The sequence below is a fragment of the Engystomops pustulosus genome, chromosome 8, assembly GCF_040894005.1.
Source record: "Engystomops pustulosus chromosome 8, aEngPut4.maternal, whole genome shotgun sequence".
Taxonomy (NCBI): Eukaryota; Metazoa; Chordata; class Amphibia; order Anura; family Leptodactylidae; genus Engystomops; species Engystomops pustulosus.
This window is the reverse complement of record NC_092418.1, coordinates 24,599,062-24,621,794: the sequence shown is the minus strand read 5'-3', so window position 1 is coordinate 24,621,794 and position 22,733 is coordinate 24,599,062. Positions and strand designations below refer to the sequence as shown.

General features: G+C 39.3%; 1 protein-coding gene across 1 annotated transcript; it reads right to left on the bottom strand.

Moving 5' to 3' along the window:
• Window positions 1-2,153: 2,153 nt before the first annotated feature.
• Window positions 2,154-22,495, bottom strand: LOC140074956 (galanin receptor type 1-like). The gene is made up of 2 exons (XM_072120328.1): window positions 22,085-22,495; window positions 2,154-6,653 (listed from the first exon to the last, which is right to left on the bottom strand). Exon 2 carries the CDS (start codon window positions 6,509-6,511, stop codon window positions 5,213-5,215), a length of 1,299 nt encoding a protein of 432 aa, XP_071976429.1. The 5' UTR covers window positions 6,512-6,653; window positions 22,085-22,495; the 3' UTR covers window positions 2,154-5,212.
• Window positions 22,496-22,733: the final 238 nt, after the last annotated feature.

The window sequence follows — 22,733 nt, the reverse complement described above, 5'->3', positions numbered from 1 at the left end:
TAAGATACAAATTCTGTATAATTATTTGTTGAAAAAATTTGCTTTCTATGTTTGATTCTATTGTTTGCACTTTAGTGATAAAAGAAACCTGGTTCCTATGGAATCCAAAGCAATAAAAAAAATCTAGGAAATTAATTTCATGGGGTCTTCAAAAATGAGTAATGATAATTGGGTTGTCCATTTTAGAAAAGTAATTTTTCTTGGAAACCAACTGTGTCCCATTTCTCTACAGCTCCTCCCCAGGGGGAATGGAGTATTACACTATTGTGATTGAAATCAATGGGCTTACTGTGTAATAGTGGGTCCTCCACTCTCTATGGGCCACATTTATCACTTTTGTGCGCCTAAGTGTAGTAGTTGCAGCTATATTCTGGCGCACTGTTTTGCCAGAATTATCACAAGCTACAACCATCTGTGATAAGTATATTTTCTGCCTCTTATTAATCACTTTACTTTAAAACAGTTTCGGCGCAATTTTGGCGCAGTTTAGGCGCAATGTTAGATTCGGGCACTTACATGTGATCCTGCTACAAGCTCCTCTCTGCTTCTCCCACAGCCCAGAATGAAGATAACACTCACAGCAGCACCCAGGTGTGTGACACCCAGCACCCAGTGACCTCCTCAGCAGTGGCTTCTCCTGGAGGGGATCCCCCAGTGCTGGTCTCCTGCTGCACCCCTGTAATTCTGCACAATATCCCCCTCAGAAACACTGGTGTCTGAGGGGGATTCTGTGCAGAATTACATGTGGGACACTTGTATGTCGTATCTGCAACATTCTGCAAACTTGTGCAAACTTCTCTTGCTCTTGCTGTGAGCTCAGCGTTTTGCAGAATATTTTGTAAATAGAAGGTGATGAACTGTAAATAGAGTCTGCAGCTCCTGTCTGCAGTGTATGTAGTGTGTCTATTATATGTACCAGTGTCTGGCTGAGCTCTGCTGCTAGAGATGAGCTGTTCTGCAAAGGGGCTCAGTGCTTTCTTCTCAGATAATGCCACCTTCGGGCTGGAGTGTGTTTGCGCCCGTTTTTGCGCCTAAATGAAAACGTTGCAAGTGATGAATATCATTAGGCGCAGCAAAACATCTGGATTGGTAAGATAGATGAGGGAAAGGTGGTTATTTTTGCTGCGCGGCTAGTTTAGCGTTTAATCGCAAAAATGGCGCAAAAACGGTGCACCTGAATGAAAAGGCGCAAAAACAACAGAAAAAACGAGTGATACATGTGGCCTTATGCGTTATATTATGCTCTAATAATCTTCAGTGTCCAACTTACAGTTATCCATTTTTAGTTTTCCGAAATCTTGACATTAAAGTTGTCCCAAGTTTGGAAGTTGTTCCCAATCCAAAGTATGGTGGATAACCATAATCCTAATGGTTTGGACCCCCATCGATCATGAGAACAGAAATCCCGTTCTAACTAGGTTCATTCACCCTGCCCCTCCATTCAACTTCATTCAGCTCATTGGGGCTCATTTTCTAAGGGTCGCGGTGCGCCGGCCTGTTTCCCCGTGCTAAGTTGCGCAGGCGCGTGTGTGCCGGAGAGCTCGGTGACGTCACCGGCTCTCCTGCACTTCAGAACCTGGCGCACGCACGGGCGCGCGCATGGTGCGCCGAGCCCAAATGCGGTGCGCCGAGTTATAAGTTAATATAACTTATAATTCTAAGATAGGGGCTTTGTTCCCTGAACAAAAATATGCTCTGGCACCAGCTCACCCTGAGCTGGTGCCATGTATATGTGTATAAACCTACCACTTTTAAGTGGTTGGTTTCCTTTAATCTTATATTCCTGAATAATATTCAGGTTTTGGCAGGGCAATTGTTTATTGACAGATATAGATCACATGACCTTCCTTCTGCGTCCATTTTATGGTCAGGATGAGGTAAAATACAGGAGGCTTCACTTTACATATCAAGAAAGTGGAGCAGAACTTTTGATGTATATTGGTAACTTACCTCATATCCTGCCCCCCCCCCCCCCCCCCACACACACTTACACACACTTACACACACTTACACACACATTACACAAACCCCTTTAAGACAGAATTATCCACTAAACTTTGGTCTCCTCACAGGAGAAAACCTACTGAAACCTAAATGTGACTGATCCAACTGCTCACCATGTATAGACAAAAGAAAAAAGACATTAAAGGAAATTTATTTATAAAATTATTTATTCCATGCTCATGAAAAAATACAAATGAACAGCATACAATGGATTTGGCCCCCCATACCTGTCCTCAAAAGAATTAACACTGGCTGATTTCACATTGAAATATTGTTATATTGTTATGTTTTTATTATTGGTATTACCTTGGTTCGATTTACACTCAATAGTGGAAAAAGAGACCAAAAGATCATTGATTTTATTGTTTGGTATAATCAACTCCCCCTTTTTAATTGCGTGCATTGGTATATTCATCATCCCACATAGACATCATTTATGATCAACTGATTGCATCACTGGAACAGACCAATTTATACGGAGAAATGGGGGGGTTCCTTCAGCTTTGCAATAACAAGCAAAAATAAATAGAAAAACTGTATATTACAAAACTCTTTCTTTTACATTCATCAGTTAGCGTACTTGTTATTTAAAGGGGATGCCATATTAAAAAAGAAAACTGCCAGTACCATCAGAAATATCAATAATATAATAAATATGAACAATAATGATACTTAATATCACACGTTATTTCACATTTTTTTATTTTTTTTTACATTGTTAGTATAGATATAAAAAATGTCTCAAAATTAGATCTCCTTTATTCATCTTGCACCTGTAGCCAACCCAGATGTGTATCATGTATGAGATCTCGACGTATATTCTTATAAAAGGCAAAGGTGAGATGTTTTTTTTAGAAAAAAAATGAATAGAATTCCATAAAATCGACTTACTGTACATGAAATATATTAAAGTAATGCCCCCGGTCAAGGATAACATCATTCACAGATGGAAGATTACATTGTGTAAGGGTATGCAGCATTACAGTATGTGGCGGTATGAAGACATAGGCAGGGTAAGTCTAAGTTTTTCAACCCTTTAATTAATTTAAAGGGGTTTTCCAGGTTCAGGATATTGGTAAGTAATCTTCATGACAAATTATCAATATAACTTACACTTAACGCTCCAGGCAATCTGCTATATGAAGAAGCCAAAGTGCTTTGGCTCTACGTTGTGTTGTGCTGCTACGATGTTGGACCTCTGCCAATCTGATATTGTTGACCTATCTTGACCTTAAGACTATAAATTGAACCTGGAACACAACTTTAAGGTCCATATGTTTTCAGTTTTTTTTTTTTCATTTAAAGATCTACGGTATAACTTTAAGGGCTTGCTTTTTGTGTGAGGTTTTTTTTTTTGCACTATGGGGCTTAAGTAATTGGGCAGAGTTATATCACGGAGATGGGATGAAGACTGCATAACCTTCAATATTGAATAGGTACTGGTTATTCACTTGGTTTTCATGTACAATATATAGAATATACATGCATTCTCCACTCATGAGCCCATGTAGAGTGAGGGGGGTAAGGAAGGATCGGGTATTATAAATTAGGAATCATATGATTTGGAGAATCTGATTGTATATGGGCTCTATAAATATATGCTACATGAAGAATAAACTTATTTAGACTCAGGATCTTATTATCATTCCATTGGTTCATGCTCAAAAAACGGCCTTGGTCAGACATAGTTGTCCTAAAAGGGTTTCCCTCTTGGGAAACTTCCGATTTTCAATAAGGATCGCCTTACATGGGGTGCTGTTGCTTGGACAGCCAGTGATCAGTTGTAATCTGTAGAGAAACCAGACAGCATGGGGCACATTTACTCACCCGGTCCTGTCGCGATCCAGCAGCGCGTTCTCCAATGAAGATTCGGGTGTGCCGGGATTCACTAAGGTCATGCGCCTGATATCCAGTAGGTGTCGCTGCTGTGCCGAGGTCCGCCGGAGTTCACCTTCTTCTTCCCGGTGCACGTAAGTGGTGATCTTGCGACACAAATTCTTTTTTAAATTCCGAGGTTTTTCCGAATCCGTTGGGTTGTCCAACGGCCACGTGCCCCAGCGCCGATGCACCAAAATCCGATCGCGTGCGCCAAAATCCCGGGGAAATTTGCTGCAAATCGGAAATCGTTGGGAAACCCTATGAAAGTGCGCGATTCTGACCCTTAGTAAATGAGCCACCATATGTTCATTTCCCTACAGCACTCTCACAGGAGAAATTCGGTATTACATGGTTCCCATTATAAACCAGTATGCTACTTGTGTAATGCATGGACGTACCAGGTTCTCTAGTCTAAGAGATACCCTTCATAGTGACTTTCGACTTAGTGTAAAAATATAATTTCTGGTTCGACTCAACATACAATTTCAATATCATGAAGTATACCAAGACATGATATACAATGTACACGTCCCAATAGCCTATACACTCTACAATGGTTGGAGTTCATACTGCTTCTACCATGTTATCTTCCTCATGATGTGATCGGTTCCTTTGACCAGTCTTGAACCTCTTTGACCCATGCATCTTATTAAGACACATCTTCTTAGAGTTGTCAGCCGGGTAAATTAGTCACGATAATTGAAATACAATAGCAGAAGTCAATATACTGACAAGGAAATGTCATTGTTCTGTTCATGGATCTATAAAGCAAATTGAAGTCATCAGTGGAATCTATTGTACAATTTATCTTTAAGAAAGTGAATAATCATTGACAATCACAGCTCGATAAGACCATGCCCTAGGACAGTGATGGCGAACCTTTAAGTGACTGAGTGCCCAAACTATAACCAAAATCCACTTATTTACCATAAAGTGCCAACTTTTAAGCTACCTGCTTATTGCTACCTGCTCTTCAACATCTATCAATTGTATCGGCCTCTTGAGGCCTCCAAAACAGTTGAAAGAAGGACACATTCAGACTATCATTGTAGCTTCTCACCACGGTCTCTCTGTACAGTAAGAATGTAGGGTCCAGTAGGATACTGCAGTTCTATCAACACGTTCTCACTTTTACCTCAGTTCCAAACAGCCAACTGTTTTAAAATAGCGCTGATTGCAGCAACTCTTAAATTGCCTGGGTCTGCAGGAAGATTTGGTGAATTTGGTCCTGTTTAGTGAGCTCTGTCTTGGGGTCAATGGCCTGAGTGCCCACAGAAAGGGCTCTGAGTGCCACCTCTGGCACCAGTGCCATAGGTTCGCCACCACTGCCCTAGGACAAAGAGTGGCTGATTATATCAGGTGTTTCGCTCACACTGATCCCAGGATAGCAGTTTTCACATTTGTCTCCCATTGATAATGGGCAGTTTAATTTGGACCTTTTGGTAGAATGTAAAGAGTTCTTGTAGGACAACAGTTTAGGTATTGACGTTGGAGATCCATCAGAAAACGAGAAACTAAAGAGTGAAACCATCCTGTTGTGGTACATACTCTTCATATGCTTTGCCGATCGGTAGAGATCACCAACAAAACAGTAACATATTGGATTGAGACTAGAGTTAGTCAGTCCCAGCCACTGAGCAAAAGGCCTTAACTGAAGAATCCACGGTGATGGCGTGGCATCTTGAGAAGGTTTAGGAATACTGAAATCAATCCAAATATCCATCAAGTAAACCGGAAGCCAAGAAACTGCAAAAAGGGACACCAAAGCCACCACCATTTTGGCAATTTTCTTCCGGATCTTTAGTCGGGACACGGGTAAAGACTGATTTCTGGAGTCACAGTCTTTGAAGTTGCCAGAGGAACTCCATAATTTACGTATGGTGAGGAAGCAAATGACCAGATTGAATAGCACTGGTAAGCAATACAAGGAACAGAAGAGGAGGAAGTTGTAGGCTTGCTTGAACACGACGTCGGGCCAAATCTCTGTACAGATCGGGAACACTAGAGGAAGTCCTTGGGCTATCTCGATCTCATCTCTTTTATTCATAAAGATCAGAGGCAAGCATATACTAGAGGATATGAGCCACACCACAACAATTGTGCCATAGATTTTTCTCTGGGTAAAGAAGGATCTAGCATTTAATGGATTGTGGACATTATAATACCTATTCACACTGATGACCGTAAGACTAAGTACACTTGCCGAAACCGATACAGCTTGGATAAAGGGTACTGCCCTACAGAGGAAGTCCCCATACACCCATGCTTTGTAGATCAAATTTCCTACAGTGATGGGCATACACACACAGACCACCATGAGGTCACATATGGCCAAATTTATCAGTAGACTTCTAGTGGCGCTCAAGCTGGATGTCCTACCGGTCCGCTTCCTAGTCAACACTTTGATAGACATGATATTGCCGATGATACCAACAACAAAGGACAATATGTACATGGCGGTGAGGCTTATAGTCACAGGTTCCTTTACAAAGAGAAAGAGCATTTTCTCCAGCTCCTGGAAATCCAGATCCTTACTGTCATTTCCAAAGACGTTCGCGGACAGATTGCCCTTTGTAGTGAAGTCTAGGAGAGAATAGTTATACATGGGAGTATGTGCAGAGGAATTCATTGCTTCCTTTAGGCGGGTGAGCAGGACGTTGATAATTTTAGCTCAAGATTTAATTGGGGGAACTTGGCATCGCCTTCTGCTATTCTGCTCTCTTCAGCCTCTGTGTATTGTCTTTGCATGATGCGAGTGAAGACGTCTGACCCTAAAAAAAAAGAGAAAACGCAATAAATATGGATTAACTGATGATATTTCTGCCACACATTAATGAAGAAGGCAGAGTAGATCTGATCAAAGAGAGTGTCTCAATAAACCCTGAAAACGTGATCTGCATGGACGATCGATATCAAGACGTGGGTTATATATGACTAACCTCTGCGCAGTCTAGGAAATCTGCTGGAAAGATAATAAAGAAATTATGATATAAAATGAACTTTGAGCTGTAGGGAATTGGAAATGGTATTATCCAATTATATTCCTCCTGGGCTACAGTATTTGTAATACATGGAACATTTGGACTAATATGGGCTTATTATGATGCTGTATACTGCTGTATACTGCCTTCTGCTATGACATAACTTTAAATGTGTCTGCACCCGAGGATTCCAATGCAATTTCAAAAACAGTATGCAGGTCCTTTTTCTGCTTCCTCGCGAGTTCCCCATTATGTTGGTGTATTTAACAATTGATCTTTGAAAACCTTTACCCACTATTCTGTTCTTCCAGCCTGATCTTGGTGGCCCTGTTCACTCTCCAGTGACAGAAACTACTACTCTGATCATACCTAAGACTACACAATACAACAATTGCCAATTGGGTATGGAGGGTTTGGATTGCCAATTGGGTATGGAGGGTTTGGACTGCCAATTGGGTATGGAGGGTTTGGACTGCCAATTGGGTATGGAGGGTTTGGAGTGCCAATTGGGTTTGGAGGGTTTGGACTGCCAATTGGGTATGGAGGGTTTGGAGTGCCAATTGGGTATGGAGGGTTTGGAGTGCCAATTGGGTATGGAGAGTTTGGACTGCCAATTGGGTATGGAGGGTTTGGAGTGCCAATTAGGTATGGGGGGTTTGGACTGCCAATTGGGTATGGGGGGTTTGGACTGCCAATTGGGTATGGAGGGTTTGGACTGCCAATTGGGCATAGAGGTTGAACTAGGTTGAACTGAGGATTTGGGCAATGGGGAATTGCCTGTTGTGCCTAGTTCTCCTACTTGCCTAAATCAGTACTCCAACAGTAGTTCCATCATGTTGGACGTCTTTGAATGCAGTATTTATTATTATGGTTCTGTGGCCTCATAATGAAAAATCTTCTGAAAATTTTAGTTTGCAAATGATCATGTTGCCAAAAAGCAAGCCCATGTTTTAGGACTGATTTGCAATTGGATAAAATTTCAACAAATCTGCAGCCCGATATCTATATTATATCATTCACACTGATGGACAATCCACTGTCTTTAGCTAATGCTTGTGTCATCAAAATGTGATTAGTCCCATAAGACATGAAGTCTAAGATCAAGCCATTGGCCCAGTCACCTCCAAATGAGTTTGGCTTCTTATGGATCTTGGGTTCTCACTACTGGTAGCACCCAAGATCCTGGGTTCGAGAACCTGGGCCCCCGTCGAAGAACCCTTTTGGTAGTCTAGTAGTCCAGCCTCACCCTGGCATTATGATATTCTTGAATGGTTAAAGAGCCATAAGTTTTAATGGCACTCTTACTCAAACTCTGATAGGAATATTCCTAAATTAAATGCTAATATTCCATCCCGGATAAATAATATCGGGCTGCCAGAAATAAAAAATAAAAGCATGAGTCCTGCTTATGTATTCATCCTATTACCAACAGTAATCACGATTTACTCTGGGTAAATGAAGTATTAATATTTCATTTTAATCTCGGGGTTCATACAGGGTTAAGAGCCCTGCATTGCATGGTGTGTTACACAGAAGCTTGTAGTCTACAGTGACTGTACATATAGGATTCCTATATTTATAATCTAATTAATGGACAGATGGGGTCCAAAAAAAGAGTTGACTCTGCTCCAATTTACTCTGCGCACACTTAATTAACTTCCTGGACACTTCTCTATCAGTGAAGATAATCCAGACCCACAATTCATTCATCCGGAAAATCGGAGGCAGATTTAACCACATCATGCCTGCCTTCTATATCGAAATATATTACCCTTATGGCGCAGTTGTGGAAAATGACTAGAAAACGAATTCTGCTCTTTTTGATTTATTTATTTTTTTATTTTAAGAGTTTAATGACCTCCAAGAAACCCTTGAAAATCTCGTAAAGGAATCAGAAATTTCTCGCATATGTTACTTATAGCACTGGACACATGGTGCTAGTTATATTGGTAAAATAATTATATTTGTTATATAGAATGGTTATAATAATCGTCCTTGGATATGACCATTACTGCTCTTCCAGCAGTAGCCAGGGATGTACTATTGAGGCCTGACCAATCACCTGGATTCAGCGTTCATTACCACAGAATGGTTGTAGGACATGCCATAACTAGCAGCCATCTCATCTCCAAAAACATTTTTTTTTGCAATCACACCAGCAGCGATGGTCGTATCCAAGGACATGAATCTAATTTCTAAGAAACATCATGGTTACATTTATGGGGAATTATCTTTTCACAGGGACATTTTTGTAATAACATCCAATTGAAGAAATGTACATAAAATGCAGATGAATTAAATTAAATGTCAATGCCAGATAAGCACCCCCTTTAACTTTGAAAACCCCTTTTTAATAAAAGATAACCTTTTTAACAGTTAACAGTTTAACTTCACACTAGAGATCAAGAATTAACCAAGGTTAATCATCTAGAGATGAGCAAATCTAAGAGTTGATTCATGTATTCGGTACAAATCTGGCAATTTTCAGGCACCAAATTCGAAAATTTGGGTTAATTTTGTATATATGATTAACACATAAATCAAATGGATCGGTTAAAAAGTCCCTTGATTTCGACTGACTTTGATGGTTTTCATTATTGTTCGTTTACACGATGCCTGTTGGGTTTCCGTTACTATCATTTTAGGGAAAACTGAAAGCAATAAATTGTTTAAAAAAAACCTTTTTGTTTTTTTTGGTTTTAGAGGACTAGCAATTTCCAGGGCAATTAAAGCAATATTGGTTCAGACCAAAGGGATTCAGACCCGAGTTGAATATATTATGAAAAATTCGCTGAAACTTCAATGAATCTTTTAAGCTTAGCTCATCTCTAATTATCTAGAAAACTGTGTGGTCAGGCTGGGTGCCTCTACCAAAAGAGAAACCACCAAGAACGGTCCCTCTGTAAAGATGTGTAACTGCAAAGTACATCCTCACTTTGAGTGAGTATCTGTACTTACCAAGCATGTGGCCTATTGTATGTTAACGTAAGTCTTCTGATGTAATCTAAACAACTGCACTGTCCTTCAGTAAGTTTCTAAGAGGTACCAATTAGGTAAGGACTGTCCCTAATCTATCGGTGTACACTTTCAGGTAGAAATCCTCACAGAAGGGACTTCTAGAAGAGAAAATGGAAACCAATTATTTAACGTTATTTCCATTATCCTGGTTAAGTGCTAGAATCAAATCCACTTATTAGACTACCGATCTATAAACGGGGTACATGGAGTGACGTCCCCTATAGGCAACCGAAAATGGGCATCCATTGCCTGAATGTAAGCTCATGGAGGAGACTCTCCTTGACAGTATGACTCGGTCTATTATGTCCCTGATTCTCAAGTCTTGACAGCTACAGAACCTCAGGCTAAAACTTAATAAGCCATTAAACGTCAGAATAATTGTGATGATATCTAATATGGCACCAGACCAAGCAGGGGCACATATATGTATCATTTATACAATACCCAGAGACATATTCGCACCAGGCATCTTTCACATCTCAATATAGGAGACATCTAGGAAGGCAACACATACTACAAGCCACAAGTGCTAAGTGTAGAGAGCAGCAAGCAACAACAACAACACCATCATCATGGGATTGTAATCAGATGATGATGCCTACGCATATTAATGAGACTTGGGTCAAGCTAGACAATGTACAGCAGTATCGTAGGGAGATGGTAATTAAGAAAGGGGCGCCACCTTTCTGACCCGTTCCACCTCAGACCTGTTTACTATTCTTCTACTGTCAGCTTCTCGTCGCTTACATAATTCATATCGCTCTTCAATCATTGATTTGATAAAATCATCTCCTGTCTTCAGAGAAGAAATACACAATGGGGCAGATTTACTTACCCAGTCCTGTCGCGATCCTGCGGTGCGGTGTCCGACGAGTATTCGCGTCTGCCGCGATTCACAAAGCTCGTGCACCCGAGTTTCTGCATCCGTCGCTTCCCCGCCGAGGTCCTCCGGAGTTCACCTTCTTCTTCCCGGTGCTTGTAAGTGCGTGTGTTGCGACACAATTCTAAATGTTAAATCCTGCACGTTGTCTGAATCCGTTGGGTTGTTCAACGGCCCGCCCCCCGATTCTGTCACGTGCTAGCCGGCGCCGATGTGCCAAAATCCAATCGCGTGTGCCAAATTCGCGGAGCAATTCGGCACAAAACGGAAATCGTCGGGAAACCCGACGAAAATGCGTCCGACTGACCCTTAGTAAATGAGCCCCATTGTCTAAGAAATGTCCCTTATAGGAAAAGAAGAGCATTGCCTAAGTATTGGATGTAAGGAATCGCAGAGGGATCTCCACCATTGAATGGCCTCCAACATCTAAGAACAAGTATCAGTCTCATGTCATAAAACTATCTTATCCGATCAGCAGATGCTGACTGTATGCTGTCCTCAGCCAAAAGACTAGTCACTTCAGCAGGTAACCTAAAATTTGAGAAAGCTCTATCGCCAACATCATAGACCAGAGACTCTTAATAACCCCTGATCTGGCTGTAGGAAGACATAAACCTTAGGTAAGGGATTTTCATGGCTGCCATTTGTCATGATTGGTTTTAAAAGGGTTTTCTAGCTCCACTATTGATGACCTGCTCTCCCAAACGATAGGTCATAAATATCAAATTGGTGGTGGCCACAAAGCTCTGGCAATAGGCTGATTCCAGCACCACTGACAATGAAACCAGAAGTACATTCAAGGAAATCGAAGCTGCCCCATTGTAACTAAGCTTGGGCAGTGTATAAAGAATAGAGTTGTCCTTCGGGCTACATTTTCTGTTTTGATTCCGTTGCTGGAGATCAGGTGATTAGATTATTGACAACTTATCCTAATGGAAAGGGCATCTATATCATGATCTTTAAAAATACCTTTAAGACCCTTGCAGCTCTGGAAATCAGGGTGCATTGATTGTCTACCTTACCTGTAAGAAGATTTTGTTAGGAAAAGCTTCAATGGGTTAGATCCCCATAACCACCACTGGGTTGTACACACACAGCATTAACCCCTTAACGACCTGGCCCTTTTTAGTTTTTTCACTTCCATTTTTCTCCCCACCTTCAAAATTCTATAACTTTTTTAATTTTTCCACATAAAGAGCTCCGTGATGGCTTATTTTATGTGTAGCAAATTGCACTTCATAGTGACAGTATTTAATATCCCATGCCGTGTACAGGGAAGCGGGAAAAAAATTCCAAATGCAATGAAAATGATAAAAAACACATTTGATTTTTTTATATTTTTCAAAATGGCAAAAAAGTGCCATTTTCGACTTTGGGCGCTATTTTCCTCTACGGATTAAAAGGCAGTGAAAAACCGTTATTATATTTTGATAGATCGGGCATTTTCGGATGCGGAGATACCTAATGCGTTTATGATTTTTACAGTTTATTAATATTTATATCAGTTCTAGGGAAAGGGGGATTCCCCCTGAACTCCCCCTGAACTCCCGCGGACCTCAGCGGGGAAGCAACGGATGCAGGAAATCAGGAGCACGAGTTATGTGAATCGCGGAAGATCCGAATCCTCGTCGGACAACGCACTTCGGTGATGGCGATGGGATGGGTAAGTAAATGTGCCCCTATAAGTCACCTTATGCCAACAAACAGTGTTATTCCTCGTGTATAGAGACTGGACTACAAACTTTCAACAAAATTTGTTGAAAGGGGGGTATGTTTTAAAGCTCTTCCTATGATGATATGAACCTAATCTGTAGTACTAGGCTGTAGTATGTGGCTAGTGTTGAATAAAGTAGTGGTAATTGGTATCCTGCGGGTTGTTTTACTTTACTCTGACAATGTCCTCTGTGTTGCGGCTCAAGATTCTGTGAATCACTTGGTAACTTTGAACTCAGAAATCTCAAAGCATCCTACTTCCAGGAATTATTTACCACCACTGGAATTTTTCTCTTTCTCTGAAGCTTAAAAAATATATATTCGATGCTTAGGCTATCACACAACATCAAAAAAAGGCAGAAAAGGGCAAGGTGAGCGGGAGGCAATCTTTATTCCCTGCAGGGATCTAATTCCATAGCTGACTGCTTGGGCGAGTTCTTCAATAGAGAAGGCGATGATGTCGAAAAATAGAATAAATATGTGTTAAGCAGTGGAGTAAGAGTTCAATAAATTTTGTTTTTTCCCCTTCCTATTGGACGAAGGCCGGAGTCGCACGCAGTAGTTTTTATGGTGTGGGTGGTGTAACCGCAATAATATAGCACCCAATGTAATACAACCTGATCTAAACCCTTTCCATATCCCACAAACATCTCCCTTATTGTGATATGTTAACAGTATCCTAAAGATCCATAAACATCCAACTCTTAACTGTGTTTTTGCAAAAATTTACCTCAGAAGTTACCTCAGAAATTACCTGAGAAGTTACCTCAGAAGTTACCTCAGAAGTTTGTTTATGCCTTTGTAGTGTTATAACCCCCTGTCGGTCTCTCATATCTCAAAAGAACACTTTTTCCTAAGACCAAATCATCAGAAGCATCTTTGGTAATTATATTTTTTTATAGGATAGGCCAAAGCAATTTTCCTAAATAAGATAAGAGCCCTTAAGATTCGACTGTTTACCTCAGAAACATGACTATAGCCAATTCTGAGGACTGGAGATAAATGATGTTTTTTGTAGATGTAAGAAATCTTTTAGCTGTACATAAAAGGAAGAAACACTAGAAATTGAATGAAATGAGTCTCCCCTTAAAAGGATTCACCATATTCACTAGATTAAATTAAACTAGCACCCCCCCCCCCCCCCTCAGGGTGGGTATGAAATGTCCTTTGAGAATTCCCTCTTTTATGTGAAATTTCACCCTTTAAATCCTACCTGTAAAAAATGTCCTCCAAAATCATATGAAAATGAGCAGAGAAAAGTCATCATTTGCCTAAGATGAGTCAAGTTTAGAGGCTTCAGGGGGCGTGTCAATTCAGACGCCCCTAATTTTGGGTACCTATAAATGAGCTTTGTTGTCATATTAAAGATAACAATCTCATCTTTCAGGTTTGAGATTTTTATCTGCAGCTGTAATTCCACCTATATCATTAACTTTCTGCATCCCCAGTTCTGTAGATCACAGAACCATGAGCCTGATTGGATCTGTAAGATGGGATCCTTAATTTCACTTCTGTATCTCCACTTTGGTGTCTTGTTTCCCCCCTCCACTGGCAACTCTGGTAACACTTCTAGTATGGCAGGGCTCCTACACCATAGGTTTTTTTGCCACAGTACTCTCACATGTCCTCAACACTGTCTTTTTTTCTGTTTAAAGGGCCCACTGAAGGTCATTTGACCCAAAGGACCTACTGTATTGAATGCAATAATATACAGTGAAAAACCTGGCCTCTAGGTGGCATCACACTAAAATAAGGTTTATCAGTCATGTTCGAACTAAGTGAATGGGACTGAGCTGTAATACAAACAATATCCACTATACAACGTATGGCATACTCCCTAGAAGGAGACCCCAATCCAGACTCTGGTGGCGTTCCAGGTATTGAGACCACACCATTCTGATACTGATGAGGTCTCCTAAAGACCTCTGTCCTGGGAAACCCCTCTCATACATACTCTGAACTCAATAGTATACATCAAGCTCATATGCTCCCTCTAGTGGTAGATACAGGAGGGCAGAATTTTATCATTTAATCTTATCTCCATGCAGCAGTACTGGAGCTCTGTATCAGAAAAACTGAGCAATGACAACTATAATAGTTTCTATCTGTCATGACTAGAATGATAAGAGTATGTCTTCTTAGTGTATGTCAGTCCACAGTACATGCGGTATTGATCCGCTGTGTAGCACATCATAATCCGGTCACATTGGGTGTAGCAGCAGACAATCGATCTATAGCGATCACCAGCAATACTGTCCTGACAAGCCGAACAGTTCCTACCATGTATAGATCAATTATGTCCTATATAACACATCCTCTAATAGAGGATAACTAGAAATGTGCAGATTTAAGGTGATATAACACATAGATAAGCAACACCTCAACACAGGGATCCTGCTGGGACCTGACAACAATCTAATATGAATGGGGGAGTCCTGTTCTATGACCCTTGGAAAAGGTTAAGGGAAACAAGGATTGTTACATGTCAAGATGCCTGCAACTATGTCATCCTGATCATTAGCCTCCATCAGAGGGTCATATCAGCTGCTAACTCCCCTCTCTCCATTTAGAACACATGCATGCTCAACTGAACCCAGAGTCCATTGGGGGGTTATATCATATACAGTACTGTTTCCCAGTGCACCAGCGTCAATTGCCGGGTTTGTTAGGAAGCTCTGGTCTCCTGATAAATCTCCTATTTTAGAGCTCGTAAGCCACAATTCTGGTGCACAAGCTCTGCTAAATCCCCACCCTAATGTACAGGGGAGTAAGTAGGAGTCCCAGAAGTGCTGGGACAATCTATCTATTGCTTATGGACAATTTCTGCTCCTGGGAAATGTCCTCTATTGGAATGGAGCATATTCATAGGTAGAAGAAGTGATACACAAGAGCCAAAGAGACTCAGGATTCTGCTCATTTTTCAAAAGATTTCTTATGTGTCTGCGAGTATATATATATATATATATATGATATATTTATATTAGTTACCTAGAGACAGATAGATTCATAAATAGATATGACATAGATAGACAATTGACAATTGATAGATATGAGAGTGACAGACAGACAGGCCACAGAAGAGGCAGCACTCCAAAAATAAAATGAAAAATGTGTGAAGTTTATTCCATGGCTGGATGCCTGCTTGACGAAGGTTTAACACCAAAATATTGCATCCAGACATGGAATAAACTTCACACATTTTTTTGGAGTGCTGCCTCTTCTGTGACCTATCTGTCTATCTATCTAGAACATAGAAAAAAAACAGCTGATGGTCTTGGTGCTATCCCAAGGAGTAATCCAGAGATCCTATGTAGTATAGCAGAAAGCATGCATCTATCTATCTCTATGTATCTCATATCTATATCTATCTATCTATCTATCTCATATCTATCTTTTATCTATCTCATATATCTATCTATCTATCTATCTATCTCCTATCTATCTATCTATCTATCTATCTCATATCTATCTATCTATCTATCTATCTCATATCTATCTTTTATCTATCTATCTCATATCTCTATCTACTCTATCTGTCTCATATCTCTATCTACTGTATCTATCTATCTATCTCTATATATTTATCTATATAATCTATCTCATATCTATCTATGTATCTAGCTCTCTAATTTTCTCATATTAGTCTATCCCAGTGATGGCAAACCTTTTAGATCATGAGTGCCCAAACTTCAACCAGAAATCACTTTTTTATGCCAAAGTGCCAGCACAGCAATCTAGGCAGTAATTTATTGCTGAGGACACCAACACAGTTGAAAGGAGTAGGGCAAATTCAGACTACTGCAGCTTCTCTACAGGGTCCCTGTGTACAGGAAGAATTTTCTTTGAGTCCTGTATGGTGAGCTCTATTCTGGGGTGATGGCCTGGGTGCCCACAGAGAGTGCTCCGAGTGCCCCCTCTGGCACCCGTGCCATAGGTTCGCCACCACTGGTCTATCCCATATTTATCTATTGATTTTATTTATCAATGACTTTTGGGCCTTAAAAAAGTGGCAAAAAAAATTGCAAAGGTCTTTTCTCATTACTCAGAAATAGTGGCTTAAACATAGAACCACTGCACGTGCAACACCGTGCAAAGCCAGATTCATTGTGATCACTTGTGATCTTTTAAAATAATCGTGAAAAAGTCGCATGGCGTATGTGCTGTTGCGATCATTTTGCGTTTATTTAAAAAAATCCCAGAGAGATTTATAAAAGGCCAACGCCACTTTAATAAATCTGAGAAGCAGCGGTGCTCCACAGGTAGTCATAGAACTATTGCTAGGAGCCGCCTAATGATAAATCTCCCCCTGCAGTTATTACATAGATAGGACCTGGAACCATATGGCTTAGCACACTCCCTTTATGCTGGGCTGCCCTGCGTTTTTCTTTTGTAGAAATAGAAAGATAATTGACAGAATTGAAATAGATTTGAGACAGAAAGATATGAAATCGATAGATAGATAGATAGATAGATAGATACAAAGATGATAGAAGATAGATCATATGTAAAAATCTACATAAATAGATAATAGATAAATACATAATTGATACATATATGTAAGATTGAAATGAGATAGATATGAGAAAAATATGAGAAAGATAGGCAACTATCAAATATATATGAAATGGATAGATATGAGATAGAAGGTGATAGACAGACAGACAGATAGATAGATAGATAGATAGATAGATAGATAGATAGATAGATAGATAGATGGACAGATAATAGATAGATATGAGATAGATAGAAGATAGATAGGAGATAGATAGATAGATAGATAGATAGATAGATAGATAGATAGATAGATATGAGATAGTTAGATAGATAATAGATATGAGATAGATAGATAGATAGATAGACAGATAATAGATAGAAGATAGATATGAGATAGATAGATAGATAGATAGATAGACAGATAATAGATAGATAGGAGATAGAAGATAGATATGAGATAGATAGATAGATAGATAGATAGATATGAGATAGATAGATAGATAGATAGATAGATAGATAGAAGACAGAGATATGATAGATAGATAGATAGATAGATAGATAGATAGATAGATAGATAGATAGATGGACAGATAATAGATAGATATGAGATAGATAGAAGATAGATAGGAGATAGATAGATAGATAGATAGATAGATAGATAGATAGATATGAGATAGTTAGATAGATAATAGATATGAGATAGATAGATAGATAGATAGACAGATAATAGATAGAAGATAGATATGAGATAGATAGATAGATAGATAGATAGACAGATAATAGATAGATAGGAGATAGAAGATAGATATGAGATAGATAGATAGATAGATAGATAGATATGAGATAGATAGATAGATAGATAGATAGATAGATAGAAGACAGAGATATGATAGATAGATAGATAGATAGATAGATAGATAGATAGATAGATCGATAGATAGATGGACAGATAATAGATAGATATGAGATAGATAGAAGATAGATAGGAGATAGATAGATAGATAGATAGATAGATAGATAGATAGATAGATAGATATGAGATAGTTAGATAGATAATAGATATGAGATAGATAGATAGATAGATAGACAGATAATAGATAGAAGATAGATATGAGATAGATAGATAGATAGATAGATAGACAGATAATAGATAGATAGGAGATAGAAGATAGATATGAGATAGATAGATAGATAGATAGATATGAGATAGATAGATAGATAGATAGATAGATAGAAGACAGAGATATGATAGATAGATAGATAGATAGATAGATAGATCGATAGATAGATAGATAGATAGATAGATAGATGGACAGATAATAGATAGATATGAGATAGATAGAAGATAGATAGATAGATAGATAGATAGATAGATAGATAGATAGATAGATAGATAGATATGAGATAGTTAGATAGATAATAGATATGAGATAGATAGATAGATAGATAGATAGACAGATAATAGATAGAAGATAGATATGAGATAGATAGATAGATAGATAGACAGATAATAGATAGATAGGAGATAGAAGATAGATATGAGATAGATAGATAGATAGATAGATAGATAGATAGATAGATAGATATGAGATAGATAGATAGATAGATAGATAGATAGATAGATAGATAGAAGACAGAGATATGATAGATAGATAGATAGATAGATGGACAGATAATAGATAGATATGAGATAGATAGAAGATAGATAGGAGATAGATAGATAGATAGATAGATAGATAGATAGATAGATAGATATGAGATAGTTAGATAGATAATAGATATGAGATAGATAGATAGATAGATAGATAGATAGACAGATAATAGATAGAAGATAGATATGAGATAGATAGATAGATAGATAGATAGATAGACAGATAATAGATAGATAGGAGATAGAAGATAGATATGAGATAGATAGATAGATAGATATGAGATAGATAGATAGATAGATAGAAGACAGAGATATGATAGATAGATAGATAGATAGATAGATAGATAGATCGATAGATAGATAGATAGATAGATAGATATGAGATAGATAGATATGAGATAGATAGAAGATAGATATGAGATAGATACATAGATATGAGATAGATAGATAGAAGACAGAGAGCTGATAGATAGATAGACAGACAGACAGATAGGGGGTATTCTAATACTACAATTGATCTTTGATAGATCCCATTAATTGTCTTTAGAATCTATAGGATGAGCAGGGATGAAAGTGACAAAATATCTTTTTACAAAAATCCTGACTTCTCATCTGTAATAATGACATGTAAGTTATATTTAGACATCTGAGATATTTAATGGCTGTTTTTCTGCAGGACATGACCCTGGGATTCTTCCTAGGAGCAGAACACGCTGACAATCTGATGATATATATGTATTTTCCATATTCCAGGATTCTCCATCCCTGTATAACCTGTATGTCATCTACAGCTCTGCTACATAAGACCAGTGGGAATCTGCTCACAGACCATATATATTTAACACTCTCCCTGCCGGAGGCCTGACTGTATCAGTGTGAAGATCTCCCCCCCAGCAATTCTCTGTTGGAATCCAAGTAATTCCTTATTAAAGGGCAATTAGAAAGATGAGTTATTAATGATTCCAATTATTACCAGGGATTCCCGCCTGCTATTAAGCTGGTAACTAAAGGCTACGTTAACCCTTTCCCGGTGCCTCATTTTATGAATTAATGACGGCACATCATAACGAGGCGCTAACGACACTGACTAATGGCTGAAGTGAAGCTTTCCCTGAGTCCCCTGTCACCAGATTCCTCCGGGGTGTGATTCATCCATAATTTAGAGGATGTGTGATGTACCTAAAAACGTATTTGTAGACGCCTGGCCGCGCTAATGCAAATGACATTAAACAAACCGCCGCACATCAAGAAATAAAATTGCCCTCTTTTATCATGAAGCCGCGTCGCCTTCTTCAGGATGACTAAACACATCACAAGTTTTCTTTTTTTTTTTTCGGTGGCTTTGTTCTGAGGCGAAAGTGTGAGAAAGTTTTAGTTAGATGAGGCTTGTATTACTAAGACACCGGGCAGAAATAGCGGGACGTCAACATTATCAGAAGGAGAGAAAAGCTGAAAATTACACAAAATGGCAAATTGGATTGAACTCTTAAAGGGGTCATCCTGTTTTCAAATTACTATTTGTATTCCATGACATTTATTAGTAATGTTTTACTACAGGCGTGGGTCAGTCTCATTTTGTTAGTCTGGTCAAAGGTTATCATGGCTATAATGGTGACTTTGGTAAACAGTGCTCACTTTTGCTGCAGTGCCTCCACAGGGGAAATTAGGAATGACATATTTCTTCTCTAAAGCAATGAACTGTGTAATGGATGAGATGATATACTTTGGGAAGCAAGGGTCCTAAACATTGGACTACCCACTACAACACTATAAACATCACACATACAAACACACTACAATACATAACATTACTCATACCCCAAACCCAACAGGACTACCCCCTATTTACTCAGATTGCTGGGGGACCAACATTGGGACCCTATTGATGAACTGATTCTGGCTGCCTCTGGTCCCAAAATTTACAAACGGCTCCAACCTGAACACTGTGGGGCTCATTTACTAAGGGTCTGAACCCCGCACTTTCGGCAGGTTTCCCAAATATTTGTCTTTTGCACCGAATTGCCCTGGGTTTTTGGCGCTCGCGATCGGATTGTGGCGCATTGGCGCTGGCTTCCATGCAACAGAAATTAAACGGATTCGGACAAACCGCGGAATTTAAAAAAGGAAATGTGTTGCAAGATCAAGCACTTACATGCACCGGGAAGAAGAAGGTGAACTCCGGCGGACCTCGGCGCAGAAGCGACACATGCAGGAACTCGGACGCATGATCTTATTGAATCACGCCACACCCGAATCCTCACCGGGTGCGACGGGACCAGGTAGTAAATCTGCCCCTATATATCACCAGAATTAAGTAGTCAGAACTGGATGATCTATGAGGCTCTTGAGTGTCGGACCACCTCTGATCTGATATAGTGATCAATTTGGTAGAATAACCCTTTAAATAAGCTATTTACAAATGGATTTTCTATTTCAGCCTTTGAAGACGACATAGAATCGGTAGGTTATGTGAGATTTATACAACATATAACCAAATTACATCTTGCCATGGACCTCCTGTCCTCCTGCACTCTAAGTAAAGGGAGTGTATCAGAAGTCTGCCCCCTACTGTCTGGCTTCCTTAAGATGAACTTTGGCTCCCCTGGTTGAACTTAATGTACATGTTTTTTTTCCTCCATTCACTATGTCTTATATGTCATCTATACAGTCTTGAGTATTGTTATTGCTTGCTGTGTGAAGCCTCTGATTCAGGATAAAATAGTGGGGGGTGACCCTGGAGCAGCCACTTTGCCTACCAATCCATGGATGACCATTGATTCCATAATGCTCTGGTGTCCTTCACAGCGCAGAACTGAACATGACCTCCTGTACAGACTCTACATTGCAGGACGACAAGCCTATTATAATAGGAACCTCCAACAGTATCTACAAATTAACCATTTCAGGCAATGGGATAAGTAACAAATAGTCTGGAATATCTCTGATACATGACAAATACCTCCAGTTCTGAAAGCCAGTAGATACATTCCCATGCCTTGTGTATATAGTGGGTCTGTAAGGGTTAATCTAATACATGGTTTATAACTACTATGCAAGTGTAGTACCTGCAGAATAATTAGTATATATATATATATATATATATATATATATATATATATATATATATAATTAAAATTAAATTTCAATATACAACAAAAACATTTCAGTTTTATATTTTTATATAGACATTACATTATGTGAATATATATATATATAATGTAATAGAATATATGTATACATAATATAATATATAATATATATATAATATAATAAATATCCCCATAGCAGAGGAGCAGTATGTTCCTGATTCATGCCCATTGACTATCCTCTGAGTGAGTGGACTGTTCTCTGTCCATGGTGCTGATCCCCTCTTTGCTATAGGGACATACCCCAGTCCCTCTGTGATACATAATCTCCTACAATCCCATCTGACTTCCCAAGTTTTTAAATAACAAAAAGCCTTACCTGCTGTAGAAATTCAGATTATAACAGAGCAGAGCAGGTTTCATGGACCCCTCATCCGACTCATCCGACTCCTTGGTGCAGCAGTGAATAATCCCCTATATCCCGTAGTGTATATACACGCTCTGCTGTATACATCCCCTGCTTGACGTCAGGATTGTGTCTTGACTACTTCTTCATCTCTTTTTCAATAATATATGTCAATTCTGCTTGACTGCGAGCAGATGATGTATGGAGCTAACTTGCTGATGCCAGGATGTGTGTGTGTAATCCCTCATCTCCCCTCTGAGCTGGGAAAAGTAGCAGGATGTCCATGCACAGCTTATTCCTGCCTCTCCTTGTGTCTTCCAGAGCAGCAAAGTGCAGATTTCATGTCTGGAATGAGAATTCCCCTCCGATGGACAGTGGAATGTAGTGATGACTTCTCCCATAGGCTCGGTGTGAACTGCGCCCCTCCCAATCCTATAGCCGGGGTCTACAGAATTGGGTTTCTATTATTTTTCCTGAACGCTTCATCAAATTGTAATTTTGTTTTTATACTCGACTGCAAATTTTTCTTGTTATTTTAACACAGGGAATTAATTGGTGATGAAAAAATGATTTGGTGTTTATTTCTGGCAGGGTGGCGGTTTTGCATTATCCGGGACTTCTA